Raw genomic sequence first — 20,415 nt, forward strand, 5'->3', positions numbered from 1 at the left:
AATCAGAACTCGTTACGTATTTCTGAAGGAGGGACTTCATAGAAAGAGGAAATCACCAGCCGTTTTTAGGACAGTGAAAACAGCGGTACACAGATAAGTACATTGTTTGAAAAATACTGTGTTTTTTTACACGCGAAACATGAACACATGTTATATTGCACACTGTAAACACAATCAAAGCTTCAAAAAAACACGAAGAACGGGACCTTTAACTTCTTTCTTAAGAAGATTTTCGTGAATCCCGCCCCAGGTTCTCAAGTAATGTCATTCCTATTACCTATTTCAGGGGTGGGTGGCCAAAATTAAAATGTAAAATTAATCAGAGATACAGAAATGTATCTTTATAATTACAAGTAAAGCTTCATACTGATAGTATACTACTTACTATTTTCTTTTCTACCAGCCTCAGTTGCCTACCAATTTTATAGCAGATAATAAAAGTAAGTGGAAAATCAAACTAACATTCAGCCTAAAATTCCTATTTGTGTTCCATGAGAGAATTGAATACTGGCTGAATTAAATATTTTGAATTTTCTGATTTAAATTGCCTATCTGCGCCAGTCAGGTCATCTGCCCGGCCTGCTCTGCCCTGGAGCAGCAGTATTTTATTTCGTTCAAACCGGTAATTATGGAAACGGAACAAAAAAATAGCCCTTATATTCCTGATTTGAGAATAAGTCTACATTAATACTTAAAGGGTTAGTTCACCCAAAAATGAAAATTATGTCATTAATTACTTACCCTCATGTCGTTCGACACCCGTAAGACCTTCATCTTCGTCTTCATCTTTGGAAAACAAATGAAGATATTTTAGTTGAAATCCGATCGCTCAGAAAGGCCTCCATTGGCACAATGCACTTTACACTCTCAAGACCCATAAAAGGTACTAAAGACGTCGTTACAAAGTCCATCTCATTACAGTGGTTCTACAATAACTTTATAAAATGACGAGAATAGTTTTTGTGCGCAAAAAAACCCCTAAATAACGACTTATATCATGATGACGATTTCAAAACAAGGCATCATGAAGCTTCGAAGCGTTATGAATCAGTGAGTCGATTCAGCGGTTTGAATTGCCAAAGTCACGTGATTTCAGCAGTTTGGCGGTTTGACACGCGATCCGAATCATGATTCGACTCATAACGCTTTGAAGCTTCATGATGCATTATTTTGAAATCGGTCATCACTATATAAGTCGTTATTTAGGTTTTTTTTGCGCACAAAAACTATTCTCGTCGCTTTATAAAGTTATTGTAGAACCACTGTAGTGAGATGGACTTTGTAACAACGTCTTTAGTACCTTTTATGGGTCTTGAGAGTGTACCGTGCATTGTGCCAATGGAGGCCTTTCTGAGCGATCGGATTTCAACTAAAATATCTTCCTTTGTGTTCCGAAGATGAACAGAGGTCTTACTGCTGTCGAACGACATGAGGGTAAGTAATTAATGACAGAATTTCCATTTTTGGATGAACTAGCCCTTTAATTAAAGGTTAAAAAAAAATAGCAGTAGAAATGTTGCAATTAATGAAATTAATCAGGAAAATTCATGATGAAATACATCTACTGAGGCAATAACAGCAAAAAGAAAAAAACGACTTTGTGAATTTTTTTTATTCAAGTTATGTTTATCATCTCATAAATAAAACCACCAGTCTTGTTTGGCTGGATTTTTCCTGGTTTTCTGCACAAATTGCACTGCAAATAAGTAGCAGTGGCTGTCTGTTGACATCAATGTTTGTTTTGGTACAAGTTCTCACACAGTTGAGTTCGACAGAATGTCCCGTCGTGACCAACTAATCGTTAAGGGTGTTGTCTAGAGGACTGACTCCTTAGGTTTGTGCTCCACTCTGACAGTAAAAAGACAAAAATATGCTCCAGTCGATGGAAACAGTCTTTAAGTGCATTGAGTTCAGTCTTAAAATGTTTCAGCTAGTCGTTAAGTGTGTCCCCAGCTTAAAGCAAGGAACACACCAAACCGAAGCCGACCAACTACTGGCAACGAAAGCAGACTGCTGAGTTGGCTCACGTTGGCTAATGTCAGCAGCGTCTGGGTCCAAAGTTGCCCTGACACGACAAGCAGACGCTTGACATCCGACAACCAAGTAGCACGTCCGTTCTGCTTCTGCTTAAGAGTAAATAGCTTTCTGTACCAGCTGGTGGCAGTAGTCTATTTTCGTTATTCAAAGCGGAAAACCGTAAAAGCTACAGGGATATAAATAAAGCACCTCATAATCTCGCTCACCACAGACGATCACTTTTTTTTTCTCGTGCACTGGTTCGCCAGCTAAACAGCCAATCAGAATGATCAGATGGGGGCCCGACTGACCGACAAGCGCCGACGCCGATTCAACATGTCGAATCGGCTGAAAAATAGTTGACGAGGACCAATGTCAGCCGACGGTGCGGAACACAGAGAAAACTTAGTTGGCCGACGCACGAAAACTGCCCGACGGTCGACCGTCAGCTTGGTGTGTTTCAGGCTTAAGATGCTTTCAACACCTTTCAAAGTACAAGATCTAACACTGCAAGAATTTGCCCTGGAGAGGTCGGCGACGGAGGCCGCGACTGGCTGTGTCCTGTACACACGTCATGCATTTATATTGAGCAATCCAGCCAGTTTCATCTGTTGTAGCAGCTCTTCGTTTGTTTTGGAGGCCATACCAAGGTTTTGCCAGATTTGAAACAGAGATTATCTCACTGCATTGTGAACGCATAGTTGTCAACAGAACTTAACTGCATGCACGCTGGAAGAAGTAGAAGAAGAAGATGAGTGTAAACGATCTTTGCCGGTGTTGCAAAAAATAATTTAAGGATCCCCGGAGAACTTACCAACACGGTCATCATTTTTGAGAGAAATGGTTAAGATGAATGCATATGCGAACACGTTCTCCATTTAGTAGACGAATTCAACTCAAGCGCTCTTTGGTGGCGTAGATGATTACGTTACTGTTGATCAACTATCCATCATCGTATAAAGCCCGCCCTGACAATTTGATTGGCCTGAACAGCTCTGGATCGAGCATAGTTGCTCCACAACAAATCAAGTCCAGACCGAACTTCCCGACCTCAAATGTTGTGGGCGGGGCTACGTTCGGCTGGCATCCAGGCTATACCAAAGTATCAGTACTATTGACAACAATCAGAACTAAATAAAACAGGCTATGTGACTGCACTAGTTTGCCATGCTGACCACTGCCTAATGCTGTATCAAAATGATTAGTTAGCAAGTTACTGAATTAATGTGAACAAGGTTAGCTAGCGTCTTACCAGTTGAGCAAACATTTGAGCAGCTAACAACATTAGCTACCTGCTGGCAAGTGCTAATTCGAGACTAAACATCATCATTCAAAATACTTCTCTCGTGTGTCAAAACTCATTCTGCTACTAATGCTAATTGTTTTGGGCCAGTGATAAACTCTTTGTTCTCTGCTTTCAAATAATTTCCCAGTACAACAACAAGATTTTCAAGTACATTTTATATTTTCTCAAATTTTTCATGTGTTTTCCAGGACTGGAAAATTAGTTATCAATTTTCCAGGATGTGTGGAAACCTTGTGTTAATTAATCGGTTATCGGCAGGTACTGCTTAGTAATCAGTATCAGCAAAATCCAATATCAGTTGACCTCTAAATGTTACTGACGGTGTTACACCAGCACGGGTGATCATGGTTAGCTAACAGTGCTAAAAAATCCAGGACCAGGAATAGTATGTAATCACACCATTATGAACTGGGCTTATTTGGAAATGCATTAGGGTAATTCAACTTTTGGAGGGGAAAGTTCTTATTTGGTATGAAAATAATGCAACATGCAAACAAATATTAATGACCCTAGAATTGTAATATCTTATTTCGTTATTAAAGTAAATGTTTTCAGAATTTTTACCTGTGACAACCAATATGTTTTTTAATACTTTTGTTGTTGTTGTTGTTGTTGTTGCCTACTCTCTATATGGTAAAGCACTAAGGCATTATAGACATAACAGTATGCATTCCTGCATTGCTTTGAAACAATGTGTATATTGTAAAACTAGACTTGACTTGAAATATGACCGAGACATACTATATAATTCCCCACATGCTCTCAAGAACTAAAAGTGTTTGTTTTTTAAGCACTTAACTAACCTTCAAACAAATGCTTGTGTTTGGATAGGCTGTGCCCCTGGAGCCATTCTTCAATCTGACTTCCCTTGCCTTTCTTCCAGCGCACCTCCCAGAATAAAACCCACAAGACTGAACAGAAGACAAAGGTCAGAAAAAAGAGGCGGTCCATCAGACCATGTTCAGCCTCCGCTCAGACCTCTGTGAGCTCAGAGTCTGCCTCGACTTCTGCTGTCCTATCTGGTCCTAAGCACCTCTCCCATGTCTTCTCCTACTGGAAAAAAACAAGGATACACACAATTCAGGCTTCGTGAACAATTTTTGATTGAAATGTACAAACATACGCAGAGCATTCAGAAAGTGTTGGAACATTTGATTTTTCTCACATTTCGTTATACTGCAGACTTCTGCTAAAATTATTTTAAACATTTTTATTCGTATTAATGTAGACTCCATACCCCAAAATGACAGAGCAAAAAACAAATTTCTGATAACTTTGCAAATGTATTTAAAATATATATCACAATAACAGTCTTAACTCAGTTGAGGCACCTTTGGCAGCGATTAAAGCCTCAATTATTTTTGTGTATGATGCAAAAAGCTCTGCACAACTGGATTTAGGGATTTTCTGTGGAACACAAACAAAAATGATATTTTGAAGAATGTTGGGAACCAAACAACACTGCCGTCAATTGACTTACATTGTATTGAAAAAAATAACCCACTGAGACATTTCTCAAAATATCTTCTTACTGTTTAGGAATGACATGAGGCTGAGTAAATAATAGCAGACATTTAAATTTTTGGGTGAACGATCACTTTAAATATATCTCTATTTTGCTATGTTCGGTTTTCCATCTACCAGTTACCCATTCTGCCATTAAATCAGATTGGTGAAGTGTTGCAGTGATGGTTGTCCTTCTTAAAGTTTCTCCCATCACTACACATGACCATCAGGTTCTTGGTCACATATGTTCCTAAGGTTTGGGTTATCAATTAGTCAGCTCTAGGAACAGTCCAAACTTCTTTCATTTCAGAATCATGAAGGACACTGTGCACTGGGACCCATAAATGTGGTAATAAATGTTTCTCCAGATCTGTGCCTCGACACAATTCTGCTTCTGAGATCTGCAGACAGTTCCCACAGAACCTCATGGCAGTTTTTTTTTTATTTTTTATAATTTTGCAAAGTTATCACATCACTTATCTAATTTTTGCTTTGTCATTATGGGTCATTTATAGGGTGTAGACTGAAGTGGAAAAATAAAACATTTTAGTGTAACTTTGCAACATAACAAAATGTGCAAAAAGAAGCGGTCTGAATGCTTTTGAAAGCAGTGAAGTTGGGAAACAGAACTGTGTGATCTAGACATTTGCAAAAAGCATGCTGAAACTCAACTAAATTATTTAAAGGAACAATCATTATTTTGTGTTGTGTTTTAAAGATATTATAATTTTCAAGATGAGTGTGTGTTTAATCAGTCATTCAAACATACAATAACAATAGCATTCATTCTCAAGCCCTTAATAATGGAGCGCCTGTCTGCATCTGTCAAGAAGGGAGATACACGTGCACTAGTTTCACCGAGTGACAGGCTTCTGCTAAAGAATTACTGTAGCCGTATCATGTTGGTCTATAAACATTTTTAAAAATTCTGTTATCAACACAGGTTTTCATATTATATTTGCACACTAGTGAAGCAAAATACAGAGAAAATGTTTAGTGTATGTTGCCTAATGAAATACCAATCCAACCCTTAACATACAGAACATTTGCGACGCAAAATAATCAAACAATGTCATTCATAGAGCCAACGCTCAGTACTGACATACCCACAATTGGGTAAAAGTAAATAATAAACCTATAAATACTGTAAGACAGTTCATATAACAATTCATATTTAGAGAACAGCTGCAGTATTGTCCTCTAGATATTTACCTTGGTGGATGTCTATAGAGAACCGGAAACACCGCAGTATCTAGCGCAAGAAATGACGTAGCAATTTAGCAAATGGCGTAGGAAATGTCGCACGATAATGACGTAAAAGACTCTTTGTCGCAAAATTTAGCACACGAGGGCTAAATTAGAGTAAATATCCTCGAGGATTTTCAGACGTCATGGTAAAATTAAGGGTTTATCTCAACAATATTCAACAGCGTTTGTTAAATAATGTACATACTCGATTTATTTTGTCTTTGGTTGAATGACAACTTTTGTTTTTGTGAATTAGGGGAAACAGAAGAAACAGAAAAAATATGCTACCATGAAAAGGATGATCAGTTTGAAGGATCAGAGGATGTGAGTATCATTATTTGTATTGTTATTTGTTTATAAGCAAGACATATATTATTTCGGTAACACTTTACAGTAAGGTTGTATAAGTTAACATTAGTTAATGCATTAGTTAACTTGAACTTACCATGAACAACACCTCTGTTCAGCATTAGGTAATCTTTGATAACGTTAGTTCATAAAAATCCAGCTGTTCATGGTTTGTTCATGTTAGTTCACAGTGCATTAACTAATGTTAGCAAGATTTTAATAATGCATTAGTAAATGTTGAAATTAACAAAGATAAATAAATGATTTATAAGTGCAGTTTATTATTAGTTCATGTTAACTAATGTAGTTAACTAATGAACCTTATTGTAAAGTGTTACCATTATTTCTTTCTATAAATAGGAGAATATATAATAACAATAGCTTGGCGCCGGTTTTACGAGACATTTCGCTTTAAATTAATAACCTGATATCAAAGCGCCTTAGTTTACCAATGTTCAGCTTCAGCTCAAACATTGTAATGTCTATGATTGGAATAATTGAAATTCTTTTGCATGTTTCTTCAAAATAATAAATTGTTTTGTTAGTGCATTGTTATTATATTGTGATATACATCCCATGAGTTCTGTTTATGGATTTGCGTACTAGTTTTAAAGCTGAACACAGAAAGTGTCTTCATCCAACAGTGCTAGAGTCCTCAATAACATTCATGAATTATTATATAAAAAAAACATTCATATATATTTTAATTTTTAAATACATTTAAATAATCCACCAAATTGTAATTTCTTCCAAGATGCTGCAACCCTCTTTTCTTTTATCTTTTCTTTTTTCTGTTTTGATTCACTGTTGATTATTTTGGATATATATCAGGTACAATACATGGAAATTTTCTCAAGGTTAACAAATCTCTTAACTAATGCTGTGTAAACTATGGGAGTCAGTTGTAGCCTACTAGGCTACATTAGCCTACTATAATATTGAAGGTAAAAATTACTGATTTGTATACAAACACTTAAATCACACTCAATGTTTTTTTTTTTATTAATATGAAATATAAACATTTAAATGGTGGCTGTCATAAAAAAACAGATTTATTCAAACATGCATTAAATATTGAAGAACATTAAAATATAAAATTATAATGAATATATGTAATATATGGTGCATATATTTAGCAAAATGCTCCTCTAGAGTTAATTTTTCTAGCTGAGTTTGTGGTCACTGGAAAAGGTTTTTTTTTTTTTTTGAGGTAAATGTGACGTTACATGACATTGTTTACAAGCTGTTTTACTGATGTCTTTTTACGGTTAAAACACTGATTGAGCGATTCCACGTGGCATGATACAGATTATCTATGTTTTAACACACTAGCAGATAGGGCTTTAAATCGATTTTTTTTTTTTTTCTTTTTTTTTCTTTTTCTCCTACTTAAAATCAATCTGCAGATGACAAAGAAATTGTTCAAAACAAGTTAACTTTATTTTGTTTTTTGTAAAATGTTTGCGGCTTGGTAGCACATACCTGGGGTCCAAAACGTGCAGCATGTGAATAAACTAGTCAAAGGTTTATGAATTGATATGCAGATAAAATACATTTTTATTAACAACAGTGATGTGCAAAAAATGTTAGGGAAAATTTAAATTTTCTGCTCTTATTAAATATAGGTTACCCTTGTTCTTTTATAGGATCACACTGAACTGACCGACAGCTTCAGTGACTATTAAAGGAGCTCCTTACTTGGTTTCTGGGTAATTTAGTCACAATTTGAAGAAAAGTTTTGTTTTTCATTAGACTTTGTGACTTCCTACTTTTGTCCATCTATTAAGGAGTGGCTAATAAGTCAATGGCTGCGTCCTAAACCTCCAAAATGCTGCCTTCGGAGGGCACATTTCAAGGCCGAATCTAAAGTTAGCTTCATTTCGTGTCTCCTGAGATGCCTTCATCTGATCGATTTCCGAAAGCAGCATTTATGTATCCTTCGCTGCCTTTAATATCCCACAATCCTGTGCTTTCCATTCTGGGACAGTTAAGCTGGGGAAAGAAGATGGCGTCCGAAAGTTGCGTTTGCTGGTCAGTTTGTGTGTAAATGTACGTTTTTTTACCAACATGGCCCATGTATGACCTCGCGCTGCGCTGTCTATTAATGCTCCGAGCTGATAAACGGTCCACGCAGTGCAGCTCAAACGAGCAGCGCGGTTCCGTTCAGACTACAAGCACACTTTGCAGCAGGGTATTGTTTGTTCTGAGACTTACGCCGAAAAACCAAACCAATTACAAATTATACTGTATGTTGTAAGATGACAATGTCCTTGTTGTTTGTGTATCTCTATGGCAAACTTGCGGGGGGAGGGCTGAGCCCAGAGGGGAGCGTCAGTGGATGTTAAAGAACCGATTTTCATTCAAACAAGTCGACGTAAACTACACTTTCAAGTTAATTGATTTATCGACCAGCCCTACTTGCAGATGCCCTTTCATTATTATTTCACGCTTTAACTGGTATTAAGGCGGAAGAGAAGATCGGTTCATGTGCGCTCTGCGCTACCGCTTCTCTTGAGCTGAGCTGCGCCAGAGCGTTCTCACGCCACAGAGCCAAAATGGTATTTATGTTTTTGAATTTCGTAATAAAATGGATGAAATTTGAAATCCTTTGTTTCATATCTATAATGACAAAGCACAAAGATTATCACAATTTTATTGGATGAGAGGCGCGCTACAATGTTCTGTTCATCAACTGAACACAGGATGACTAATCGTTTCTTGGGAATTAAGAATCGATATTGGTTCATAAAAATGAGAATCGATTAAAAAAAGAGAAATCAATGTTTTATTAAAATAAAAACGGACAAACTGCTCAGAGCACTAGCTACTCTTTGCTGTCTCAGACAACAACATATTTGTCTGCCACCGTAGCTTCTCTGTGCTTTGAAAGGGAGGGGTGGGCGGTTGCAATTTGCAACCTCAACTAGATGCCGCTAAAATTTACACCGTGCACCTTTAGGTTAAGGCTTAAGGCTGAGTTTTATTTTTGTCCCTCTTCCAGAATGACTGTTCACCATAGCCAAAAAGTCATATTTGACCAAACTATTATAGCCTTTCCATGTGTTTTATCCTGCCACAATATGCAACTCCATTTCTAGATTACAGTTGTTGATCATGTCGATCATGTTGTTGGCAATGGTCTAGATTACAGTTGTTGATCATGTCGTAAGCAATATAGGTAATATAGTAGAATCATAGGTACCAAAGGATGTCTCTCTTCTAAAAACAGATGTCTTTCAGTAGATAGAATATGATACACTAGATTGTGGATGTGACCTATTGCCTTCCTACCTTCTTATGCTGCTTGTGGAGACAATTTTTTTCAGCCATTGATTTAAGTCGGCATGAAACGGAAATTGCGATCGGCATATATCCACGTAACACGACTTCTCAAATGAGAAAAAAAATGTAGGGCAGGAATCAGAAATTGATTTAATCATTGTCGTTTGATAATTGTGTTGACCTTTTAATGTGAGTGACAAGTTGCTGGAGGGGAAAATTTGAAACTCATCTGGCCAATTTGCAACCTTATTGCTTAGCCCCCTCATCAGTATACACGTCATCAGAGAAGAGATGTTGCGGGGACAGACATGCTAATGTTTTTGATTAAAGATTACAAGGGCACGTTTAATTTTTTTATATATGCACATTAAATAATTTATAATAAATGCTACAACCTTCCATAAACAAAGTCAATTTTGATTTCATGTTGACTACTGTGTGAATTACCTGTATCTGTGCAGCTGTCATCAGTGTTGGGCAGTATACAGCATCTCTAATTGAAAAAAATATAAACTAACTCCTTGGTAGAATGTCATGTAACTTATGTTGTGAGTTTTTTTCTGGATAAAGTAACTGGGCAGCACTGACAAAAGGTGTGTGTGAATGTATACATCTCGCTCTGTCTGTCTGTGAATATGAGAGACAGAGAGCAGTTGAACGAGAGTGTGCTTAATTGCATGCCTTTAGAATGGCTGTCAGCCAATCATAATCAAGCATTCAACAACACAATGGTGTAATCTTAAAATAAATATTTTACTTATAAGTACTGTAAAAACAGCAGGTTATTGGCAACAGCATCACTAAATACATCAGCGCATCACTGTATTACTCTTTGAATCTATGCTTTTTTTTTTTCTCTAGAAAAATAAAGGACAGAGCAAAAACACAAAAGGAGAAGAAAAAAGATCCGTCAGCCATTAAAGAACAAGAAGTGTAAGTTTGAATGCTCTCTAATTTTGTGTTTGTTACCTTTTAGAGATCACCATGCATCAAATGAAATTGAAATCTTCTTATTTGAATGCCATGACATAACAACATTGGCTCATAATTAGAGTTGTTCCGATACAAGTATCGGAAATATCACCGATACCACAACAAATTCTGGCATCGGTATCGGCGAGTACCCGTGAACCCGTGTACCGATCTGATACCATTTTCTTAAACAAGACCTAGTTATTATGACCGCTAGCTTTGCCTAACCACTGCGCGGTTCTTCTTCGCGAAGAAGAAATGAAAATGCGTTAGCAGTGGTTAGCAGTATGTCCGCTGTTTAGCAGTATTTCGTCTCTGTGTGGATGGTGGGCGCCCGCGCACACACGCGCGTGACACTCGCTCACTGTCTTTGTCCTCCCCCAGTTTCTCTACCTTTATGTGCGTTTTTACAGTCTATGGTCACTATATGAGGACACAAACGCATAAATCGTCACTTCATGAGAATTTACTGTGTCATATAATGAACACAGACACTCAATGACATGACGTGTTCACGGCAACCCATCAAAATAAAAGTTTGGTTTAACGTGAAGACATTTTCTGAATATATTGGGCTACTGTTGTAGCCTACAGTAGATTTAGCTACGTCTCTAAGTAATAATAATACATCTCTACTACTAATAATAATAATAATAATTATGCCTAGACGGTTGTAAAGAGATTTTCTGATTAATATATAATTTTTTTTTATATTCCTACATTTATTTGTTGCAAAGTTTTTTTATACAGTTATATTGTAAAACTAAAATATCTTTTTCGGTTTGCAGTTTTAGATTTATGGCTGCATTTCTTGAAGCATCTTGAAGTCTCACAGCAGACATGCCCCTTGAAACAGGGCATTCAGCCACAGGGCAAACATCAGTATAGGAAAAAAATGCCTTTTATTTCTAAATTATGACATTTTATGATGTAAAAATCATACTAACAATATAAGTACACCTCAGAATACATTATAAAATAAAATAAAAAATCCATGCCATGGGACTGTAACGTTGTCAGTTCGTGTGGGTGTAGGAAGGAAGAAGACGGGGTCGGCTTACTGGGACTGCTCTCTTTATTTTTCACCTTTTCTCAAATTCACACGCACGAGGGCGATTTAACTCAAAACATTCACTCTGACTCTGCACGTCAGTCTCAAACTCAGTTTCTCTCAAATTCAGTATCTCTCTTAGTCTCTGGCAGTGAGGTGTCTGGTCGCAGTCCCAGTCTCGATCTCTCCCAGCTCTCTCTCTCTACTGCGCGGCTTTTACGGTCTCTCCACGCCAATCACTGGAATCAGACACAGGTGTTAGTGATCTGCACTTGACCTACTTACTCACCGCTCGTCTCCGTCTTTGCTCGCTCCCGCTACAGACCTCGCAGAACCACGCCCCCTCCGCCACATACCCCCACCGCCCGCACCAGGCCGGGGAGCCATCCGGCCTGCAGCCTCCCCCCCCCCCCCCCCCCCCCTCCTGGAGAGGAAGTCAGCCACAACCATCTGAGCACCCGGCCTGTGGATCACCTTGAATTTAAAAGGCTGTAAAGCTAGATACCAACGGGTGATCCGGGCGTTGGTATCTTTCATGCGGTGGAGCCACTGCAAGGGGGCGTGGTCCGAACAGAGGGTGAACTCCCGGCCCAGGAGGTAATAGCGGAGGGTGAGAACGGCCCACCTGATCGCCAGGCACTCCTTTTCAATGGTGCTGTACACCGCCTCTCTCTTAGAGAGCTTGCGGCTGATGTACAGCACCGGCCGCTCTTCGCCCCCCACCTCCTGAGTCAGGACTGCGCCCAGCCCCCTGTCCGAGGCGTCGGTCTGTAGAGAAAAAGGGAGAGAGAAATCAGGAGCTTGTAAGAGCGGCCCACCACACAGAGCAGCCTTTATCTGGGTGAAAGCCTGCTGGCACCGCTCCGTCCACTGAACTGTATCTGGTACCTCTTTTTTAGTTAGATCAGTCAGCGGGCTAGCGAGGTCCGAATACTTAGGTACAAACCTTCTATAATATCCCGCTAGCCCCAGGAACTGTCTAACCTCCTTTTTGGTCTTAGGCCGTGGGCAGGTTGCAATGGCTGCAGTCTTATCAATTTGGGGACGCACCTGTCCATGACCCAAGTGGAAGCCCAGATATCTTACTTCCACCCGCCCAACTGCACACTTCTTTGGGCTTGCCGTGAGCCCCGCCCTTCTCAGCGACTTCAGGACAGCGCGCAGGTGCTGCATATGCCGCTGCCAGTCCGCACTGTAGATGATAATATCATCCAAGTACGCAGCAGCATATGCAGCATGCGGCCGGAGAATCCTGTCCATCAGGCGCTGGAAGGTCGCGGGAGCCCCAAACAAGCCGAAAGGAAGGGTGACAAATTGGTGTAATCCAAACGGCGTGGTGAAAGCGGTCTTTTCTTTGGACATTGGCGACAAGGGGATCTGCCAATATCCCTTGGTTAAGTCCAGCGTCGAATAAAAACGAGCGGTTCCTAGCCGATCAAGCAATTCATCGATCCTTGGCATTGGGTACGCATCAAACTTCGACACCGCGTTCACTTTTCTATAGTCCACACAGAACCGAACCGAGCCGTCAGGTTTTGGGACCAAAACTATCGGGCTCGCCCAGTCGCTGTTGGACTCCTCTATTACCCCCATATCCAACATAGCCTCTAATTCGGCCTGAACAATTTTTTTCTTGTGTTCAGGTAAACGATAGGGCCGGCTGCGAACTACCACGCCCGGCTCTGTCTCAACATGGTGTTGAATGAGGTCCGTGCGACCAGGGAGGGGCGAGAACACGTCAGCAAACTCTGCTTGTATTGTTTTAACGTCAGTGAGCTGCGACGGCGAGAGATGATCCCCCCCCGGGGCCAGAGCGAGTGATTGAGGCTTTTGAATCGCCTCCGGCCCGAGATCATCCTCTCCACTCACCACCGTCGCAAGCAACACTGACTCCACCTCTGACCATTTCTTTAAAAGGTTGAGGTGGTATATTTGACGTGCTCCGTCCCTATCTGAGCGTATTACCTCATAGTTGAGATCACCAACTCGCCGTGTGACCACAAACGGTCCTTGCCACTTTGCGAGTAATTTTGAAGTGGAAGTAGGGAGTAATACAAGCACCTTGTCTCCCGGTGCAAATTGACGAAGTCTAGCCCCTCTGTTGTACAGCTGTCTCTGTTTGTCCTGAGCCTGTAACAAATTCTCCATTGATAGCCGCCCCAAAGTGTGGAGTTTTGTTCTCAGTTCCAGGACATACTGGATTTCATTTTTACTCGCGGAAGGTCCGTCCTCCCAAGCCTCCTTAAGGACATCAAGCACCCCCCGAGGCTGACGTCCATAAAGAAGCTCGAAGGGGGAAAACCCCGTGGAGGCTTGCGGGACCTCGCGAACAGCAAACAACAGAGGTTCTAGCCACTTATCCCAATTTTTGGCGTCCTCGTGAACGAACTTACGAATCATGGATTTCAACGTGCGATTAAATCGTTCCACCAAACCATCTGTTTGTGGGTGATAAACGCTGGTGCGGATCGATTTAATGCCCAATAATTCATAAAGTTCGCGAATCGTTCGTGACATGAACGCCGTGCCTTGATCGGTGAGAATCTCTTTCGGGATTCCCACCCGGGAGATCAAAGAAAACAGAGCGCTCGCAACACTTTTCGCTGAAATAGTGCGGAGCGGGACTGCTTCCGGGTATCGCGTTGCATAGTCCACCAAGACCAATGCAAAGCGATGCCCGCGTGCTGACCGTTCTAATGGCCCGATGAGGTCCATACCAATTCTCTCGAAGGGGACCTGCACTAAAGGGAGTGGGCACAATGGTGCTTTTGGGGTGGCCGGCGGGTTTACCAACTGACATTCACGACAAGACGCACACCATCTGCGTACATTCTCGTGAATGCCCGGCCAAAAGAAGCGGGCCATTAGACGGTTAAGGGTGGCCGTTTGCCCTAAATGCCCGGCCATTGGATTGGAATGAGCCGCCTGGAAAAGCATTTCCCGGCGGCTTTTAGGTATTAACAACTGGGTTGTATTCTGCTTTGTCTGGGCGTCTTGGGTCACCCGATACAACCTATCCTTTAAAATACAAAAATACGGATAAGAGATCGGCTGGTCAGGGTGGAGGAGGTGGCCGTCGATGGCACGGACCTGAGTGAACGCATTTTTGAGCGACTCATCCTGGGATTGTTCCAGGGGAAAATCATCGCGGTCTGTGAGAAGAGGTAACTCCAGACCGCTCTGTTCCCCTGGAACAGCTCCCAGAGGCCCCGAATCCACCTCCCCGACCTGCACAACCGACTCTTTCCGGTTTAACTGTTTAGCCCAAGAAGCACCCGCACATAAATGACCCAACAATTCATTAAACGCTGTCCAATTGGTCCCTAAAATTAGCGGATGCCGGAGGTGCGGGTTAACTGCGACCTCCACACTATGCTTTTGCCCCCTAAATAGAAAATCCACGGGCAGCAACGGATAATTCACCACTTCCCCGTGCACACACCTTACCGTAACCGTGCGGCCGGTACCCAATGCCTCAGGCCGAATCAGGCTTTGGTGGATAGAGGTCTGGTTACAACCCGAATCCACCAACGCCTGATACGTACCCCCCTTGATACTCACTGGAATTAGGTACAGCCCAGCTTGATCGAGGGCAGCTTGTGGAGCATCGGGGATCCGGACCATTGTCCCGACCTCCATGACGGGACAGCGGTCGATAAAATGTCCCGGATCCCCGCAGCGCCAGCAAGCCGGCCCAGGCTTCCCCGCCGCCCTAGTGGCTGGAGGTAGGTCCCATGATTGGCGCGGAGAGAGCGCTGAGCCAGAGGGAAAGGCTGAGGGCTCCGAGACAGTTGTCGCTCCCCTCTGGAGCGACCGGGGAAGGGAAGCTGGATCGCTGGAACCGCCGGTCCTCCATCTTGGAGTTGGTCTGGGCGGTAAGACCCCACGCGACCTGGGAAGGGGAACAGGTTTGGGGAGAGAAGGGGGAGAGACAGCAGGAGAGGGAGAGAGAGAGGCGGATGGTAAGGGGTTGCCGACCCCGGGGCACGCCACCATGTGATCCTCCGCCAAGTGGATGGCCTGGGTTAACGACGTCGGGCGGTGGCACTGGACCCACTGCGCGGTCTTCTGCGGAAGCCGCGCGATGAACTGCTCCAGTACCACCCGGTCGATGATTCCCTTGACGTCGTCACCGGCGGCCATCAGCCACTTGCGGCATGAGTCCCGGAGCTGGTGCGCGAAGGCGAAGGGTCGGCCGGACTCGCCGAGGGTCAGGGTCCGGAACCGCTGTCGCTGTTCTTCTGGGCTCCGGCCGACCCTCTGTAGGACGGCGCGCTTCAGGTCTCCATAGTCCAGGAGATTCTGGACTGGCAGTTGGTGTGCGGCCACCTGCGCTTCTCCAGACAATAGCGGCAGGAGCCGCATTGACCAGTCCGACCGGGGCCACCCCCGGGACTCGGCGGACCTCTCGAAGAGGTCGATGAATGCTTCCGGATCATCCTCGGAGCCCATCTTCGAGAGGTGGATGTTGGCGGCCGAGTCGGTGGTAGGCGGGGGGGTGGCCGGAATCTCCCGGACCATCCAGCTCCGGAACAGCTCGCGGTCTTCATGCTGAGCGCGAATGAGGGCCTCGAAACGCTTATCCTGTTCGGCCCTCACGGCCAGCAGATCTTGGTGGGTCTCTTGGTGAAGACCAGCGAGCGATGCAACGAGATCCGCAAGCGGCGTCTTTGGCGGAGTCTGCATAGCGGCGGCACTCTTCTTCCTTCCCGGGTTTCGGCACCAGTGTAACGTTGTCAGTTCGTGTGGGTGTAGGAAGGAAGAAGACGGGGTCGGCTTACTGGGACTGCTCTCTTTATTTTTCACCTTTTCTCAAATTCACACGCACGAGGGCGATTTAACTCAAAACATTCACTCTGACTCTGCACGTCAGTCTCAAACTCAGTTTCTCTCAAATTCAGTATCTCTCTTAGTCTCTGGCAGTGAGGTGTCTGGTCGCAGTCCCAGTCTCGATCTCTCCCAGCTCTCTCTCTCTACTGCGCGGCTTTTACGGTCTCTCCACGCCAATCACTGGAATCAGACACAGGTGTTAGTGATCTGCACTTGACCTACTTACTCACCGCTCGTCTCCGTCTTTGCTCGCTCCCGCTACAGACCTCGCAGAACCACGCCCCCTCCGCCACAGGGACCTTTAACATTAGAGATAACTATTTTGTCTTGTACATGTTAACATAATAATAATAATAATAATAATGAATAAACGTACATGTTAACATAATAATAATAATAATAATAATAATGAATAAACTGTGGCAAGGTGTGAAAGGGGAGGATAATTAATTTCATGTAAAGTCACGTTTAGTCAATAAAAAACTTCCGCAAAGGATACACCTGTGTATCCTCGCTCATGACTCCTCAAGAAGCCTCCTCACTCCTCCATCCTCGCCTCCTCACAGTGCAATTAGAGAATTGAGATGTCCTACAAGATGGCTGAGCTCGGTCAGTTTCCAGGTCATAGGATGGAGGACGGAGGAGCAAGGAAACGAGGAGAGATGTTGAGAAGCACCCAGGGTCACTGCATTCATCCACTGTGAACCAAGCAGTTCTGAGATGTGAAAAACGCAAAATCACGGGCTGATCACGTGAACTAAGTTTGCACTTTGCATTGAAAAATGCATCAAACAGACATATTTAATTAAGTCACAGCCATATTGTGCTATTGATTTTAGTTTGTTTGACATATTTTGCTAAATCAATGGTGCAAAATACAAAGTATATTTTATGTTATAATAAGTAAATATATTTTTGGTTCATTATGAAACTGGGGCAAAACATATTAGAGTGGCAGGCCAAATGGGAAACACTGGAGTTATAGACTTAAGGGGGTGTTGGAGTCCAGCAGCTTCCACAGAGGATGTGGTAATATATTAGTAGTCCAGGGAACACCATAGAGATATTTATAGTAATATGTTGAGTGTTTGGATTAGTTATGTTAGGAGCAATAATCTATGCCTCAACTCATCTTTTTTTTCCTTTTTCTCCAGAGCAAAGTATCCATCTTGTCTGTTCTTTCAATACAACACCCAGCTCGGACCTCCGTATTACATCCTTGTTGATACCAACTTTATCAACTTTTCTATTAAGGCCAAATTAGATGTTGTCCAGTCAATGATGGACTGTCTCTATGCTAAATGTAAGTCCGCACATTCTTTTCTCAGAATTATTTACAACAATGCTAATGTGAAGTGAGTGAATGTATTTTGGATGTTGATCACTGTAGGGATTCCTATGCAGCAACAGAAATAAGTGTTCAACACAGTTCACAGCATACACTCTGTACACATTCCACACACGGCATACAATTCACAAACACTTATAAATATTCGTAACGTACATATACAGTTAAAGACATAGTTCTATGCCTCTGTCGCTTTTGGCTTGCTCAGTTGGAGACACTAAATATTATACTATATTACTGATCAGCTCATTTCAATTATCATAGTCATAATTAAGAGATAAAATGTTGAAAATATGATTTTAAATGTCCTCATTATTTGATAAAAAGTCAAAAATATGATTTTAAAAGTCATAATAGTGAGATAAAAAGTCAAAAATACGACATGCTAAGTCGTAATTATATGATAAAATGTTGAAAATATGATTTTAAAAGTCCTCATTATTAGATAAAAAGTCAAAAATGACATGCTAAGTCATTGTGAGATGAACAGTTGAAATTAGGACTTTAAAAATTCTGAGATAAAAAAATCGAAATTTTGGATTTAAAGTAAAATTATGACTTAAACATCTAAATTATGAGAAGCTGAATTTAGATTTTAAAAAAGTGTAAATTATGACCAAAACACGCACTAAGACATTTAAGAGAGGAAATCATGCTTATTTTTTTAAATGCGTTTAAAAAATTTATTCACACTTATAATAATAATATTTACATTATTGTTTTCATATTGTGCAATATGTTTTTTACTTGCGTTTTTACATTTTGAAATGAGTTTTTACAACAGAAATTAATCAATCAAAAACTTACTTTAGCTTTTCATCTAAAAGTTAATTTCCTATCATCACTGTAAAGCTGCTTTGAAGCAATCTGTGTTGTGAAACGGGAAATAAAGGTGACTTGACTTGACTACGCACACATTTAACAGCTTTTTTCGAAGATCTGTAACATAATTTGAATGAATAACTACACTTTTAAGAAACATCAGTCAGTCAAGCATTTTTATGATAACTATAGTAATTAGGGTTGTAACGGTACACAAAACTGAAGGTTCGGTACGTACCTTGGTTTTGAAGTCACGGTTCGGTACAGCAGTTACAAAATTGCATTTTGAAGATATTGCTGTAAACTATATAGGGAGCCATTACTTGCTCATTACTATAATATTAAAGGTTAACAACAGAGCTCAAACTTTTAGCCTAAATTCAGTTGCTATTTATTTTTAGGTGTAATAACAAACACTCAAATAACACATTGTGTGCAAACATGTAAACTTCACATAAGGCAGTTTTTGCATTAACTTCTAAATCTAATTATAACATATTTTTTTCTCCAATTCATTGTTGAAATATAATCTTTTATACAAAGTGTCTCATTTTCATGACAGGTTTATTTAAACATACATTAAATAATCAAGACAGCACTAACAGGTTAAGTAGAATATAATGAAAATATAGGCTAATATAGTGCATATATTTAGTGAAAGAGTTGATTTCTTTAGTGAGTAAAATACTGTGGACACTGAATGACTGCCTGAGGTTAATGTGATTCTGCATAACATTGTTTAGTTTACAAGCAGTTATATTGAGGTCTTTCCGCCGTTGAAACACAGACTGAGCGATTACACGACATATGATACATGACAGTAAGTTGGAATGTATCCTCAACATACCTTCAGATGTTCATTCATGTTTAATCCTTAAGGAGGGGTGGATTGATTACGTTCACGCGCGCGCACGTCGTGCGGCTGCTTGAGCTGACGCGCCTATACAGTGATCAGTCATGCCACATTAAAGAGCGTCAAAACGGCATTTATCGTTTGAATTTCGTGATAAAATGGACTGAATACTTATGTTTGTCAAGTCGACTTTATTTGTATAGCGCTTTTTACAATGCACATTGTTTCAAAGCAGCTTCATAGTGTTAAACACGAAAATAATGCAACCGTATTTTGTTCGGCTGTACAGCCGCTCCGGAGAAAATGAAGTCCTCTTGCTCATTTCAACTACCATACAGTGAATGTGGGCAGATCAGTAATTTAGTTTATATAGTTAATTTAGTTTACTAATTAGATTTATTTGGATATTTAGTTGAACATTTTGTCCCCAACTGAGCAAGCCAAGCCAAAGGCTACCAAGGAAACCAAAACTCCATCATATGGCCTAATGGAGAAAAATAAACCTTGGGAGAAACCAGGCTCAGTCAGGGTGCCAGTTCTCCTCTGGCCAATTAACAATCAGCACATGATTATTATTCTAGCAACTTTACAGGTCAGGGGTCATATTAGATCAGATGATCGATTCATATTAGATCGGAATATTCAGGCGGGTTTATTGAGGATGACATTGATTAAACAATTATTAAATTGCAATATTCGAAAAATCTGAGTCATCACGACGGAGACAGGTTTATTGAGGATGCTGTGTCGATGAGGTAATTTCAAGGGGAGGCTAATTAACACGGTCTCTGCAGACACTTCAGGGTCATGCGTTGGTCATGTCTGGGCCTAGG

At 41.2% G+C, this 20,415-nt stretch overlaps 2 protein-coding genes across 5 annotated transcripts in view; one reads left to right on the plus strand and one right to left on the minus strand.

Moving 5' to 3' along the window:
* The window catches only part of arel1 (apoptosis resistant E3 ubiquitin protein ligase 1), a 116,638-nt gene extending 110,533 nt beyond the window's left edge, over positions 1-6,105 (minus strand). For 3 of the 4 annotated variants that reach the window (XM_079833385.1, XM_079833383.1, XM_079833386.1), the window contains exons 1-2: positions 6,041-6,105; positions 4,126-4,375 (exon numbers count right to left, since the gene is read on the minus strand). In XM_079833385.1, the coding sequence (XP_079689511.1) occupies positions 4,126-4,273 (148 nt within the window). In that variant the 5' untranslated portion in view covers positions 4,274-4,375; positions 6,041-6,105. Of the gene's footprint in view, positions 1-4,125; positions 4,376-4,640; positions 4,730-6,040 lie in introns of all 4 variants that reach the window. The other variant, XM_079833384.1, reaches the window with a different exon arrangement.
* Positions 6,098-20,415, plus strand: part of fcf1 (FCF1 rRNA-processing protein) — a 31,341-nt gene continuing 17,023 nt past the window's right edge. Inside the window, exons 1-4 of the mRNA XM_079833394.1 lie at positions 6,098-6,222; positions 6,333-6,400; positions 10,568-10,639; positions 17,714-17,862. Of these exons, the coding sequence (XP_079689520.1) occupies positions 6,220-6,222; positions 6,333-6,400; positions 10,568-10,639; positions 17,714-17,862 (292 nt within the window). The 5' untranslated portion in view covers positions 6,098-6,219. The remainder of the gene's footprint in view (positions 6,223-6,332; positions 6,401-10,567; positions 10,640-17,713; positions 17,863-20,415) is intronic.

Source organism: Gobio gobio (genome assembly GCF_949357685.1).
Source record: "Gobio gobio genome assembly, chromosome: 13".
NCBI classification, from domain to species: domain Eukaryota; kingdom Metazoa; phylum Chordata; class Actinopteri; order Cypriniformes; family Gobionidae; genus Gobio; species Gobio gobio.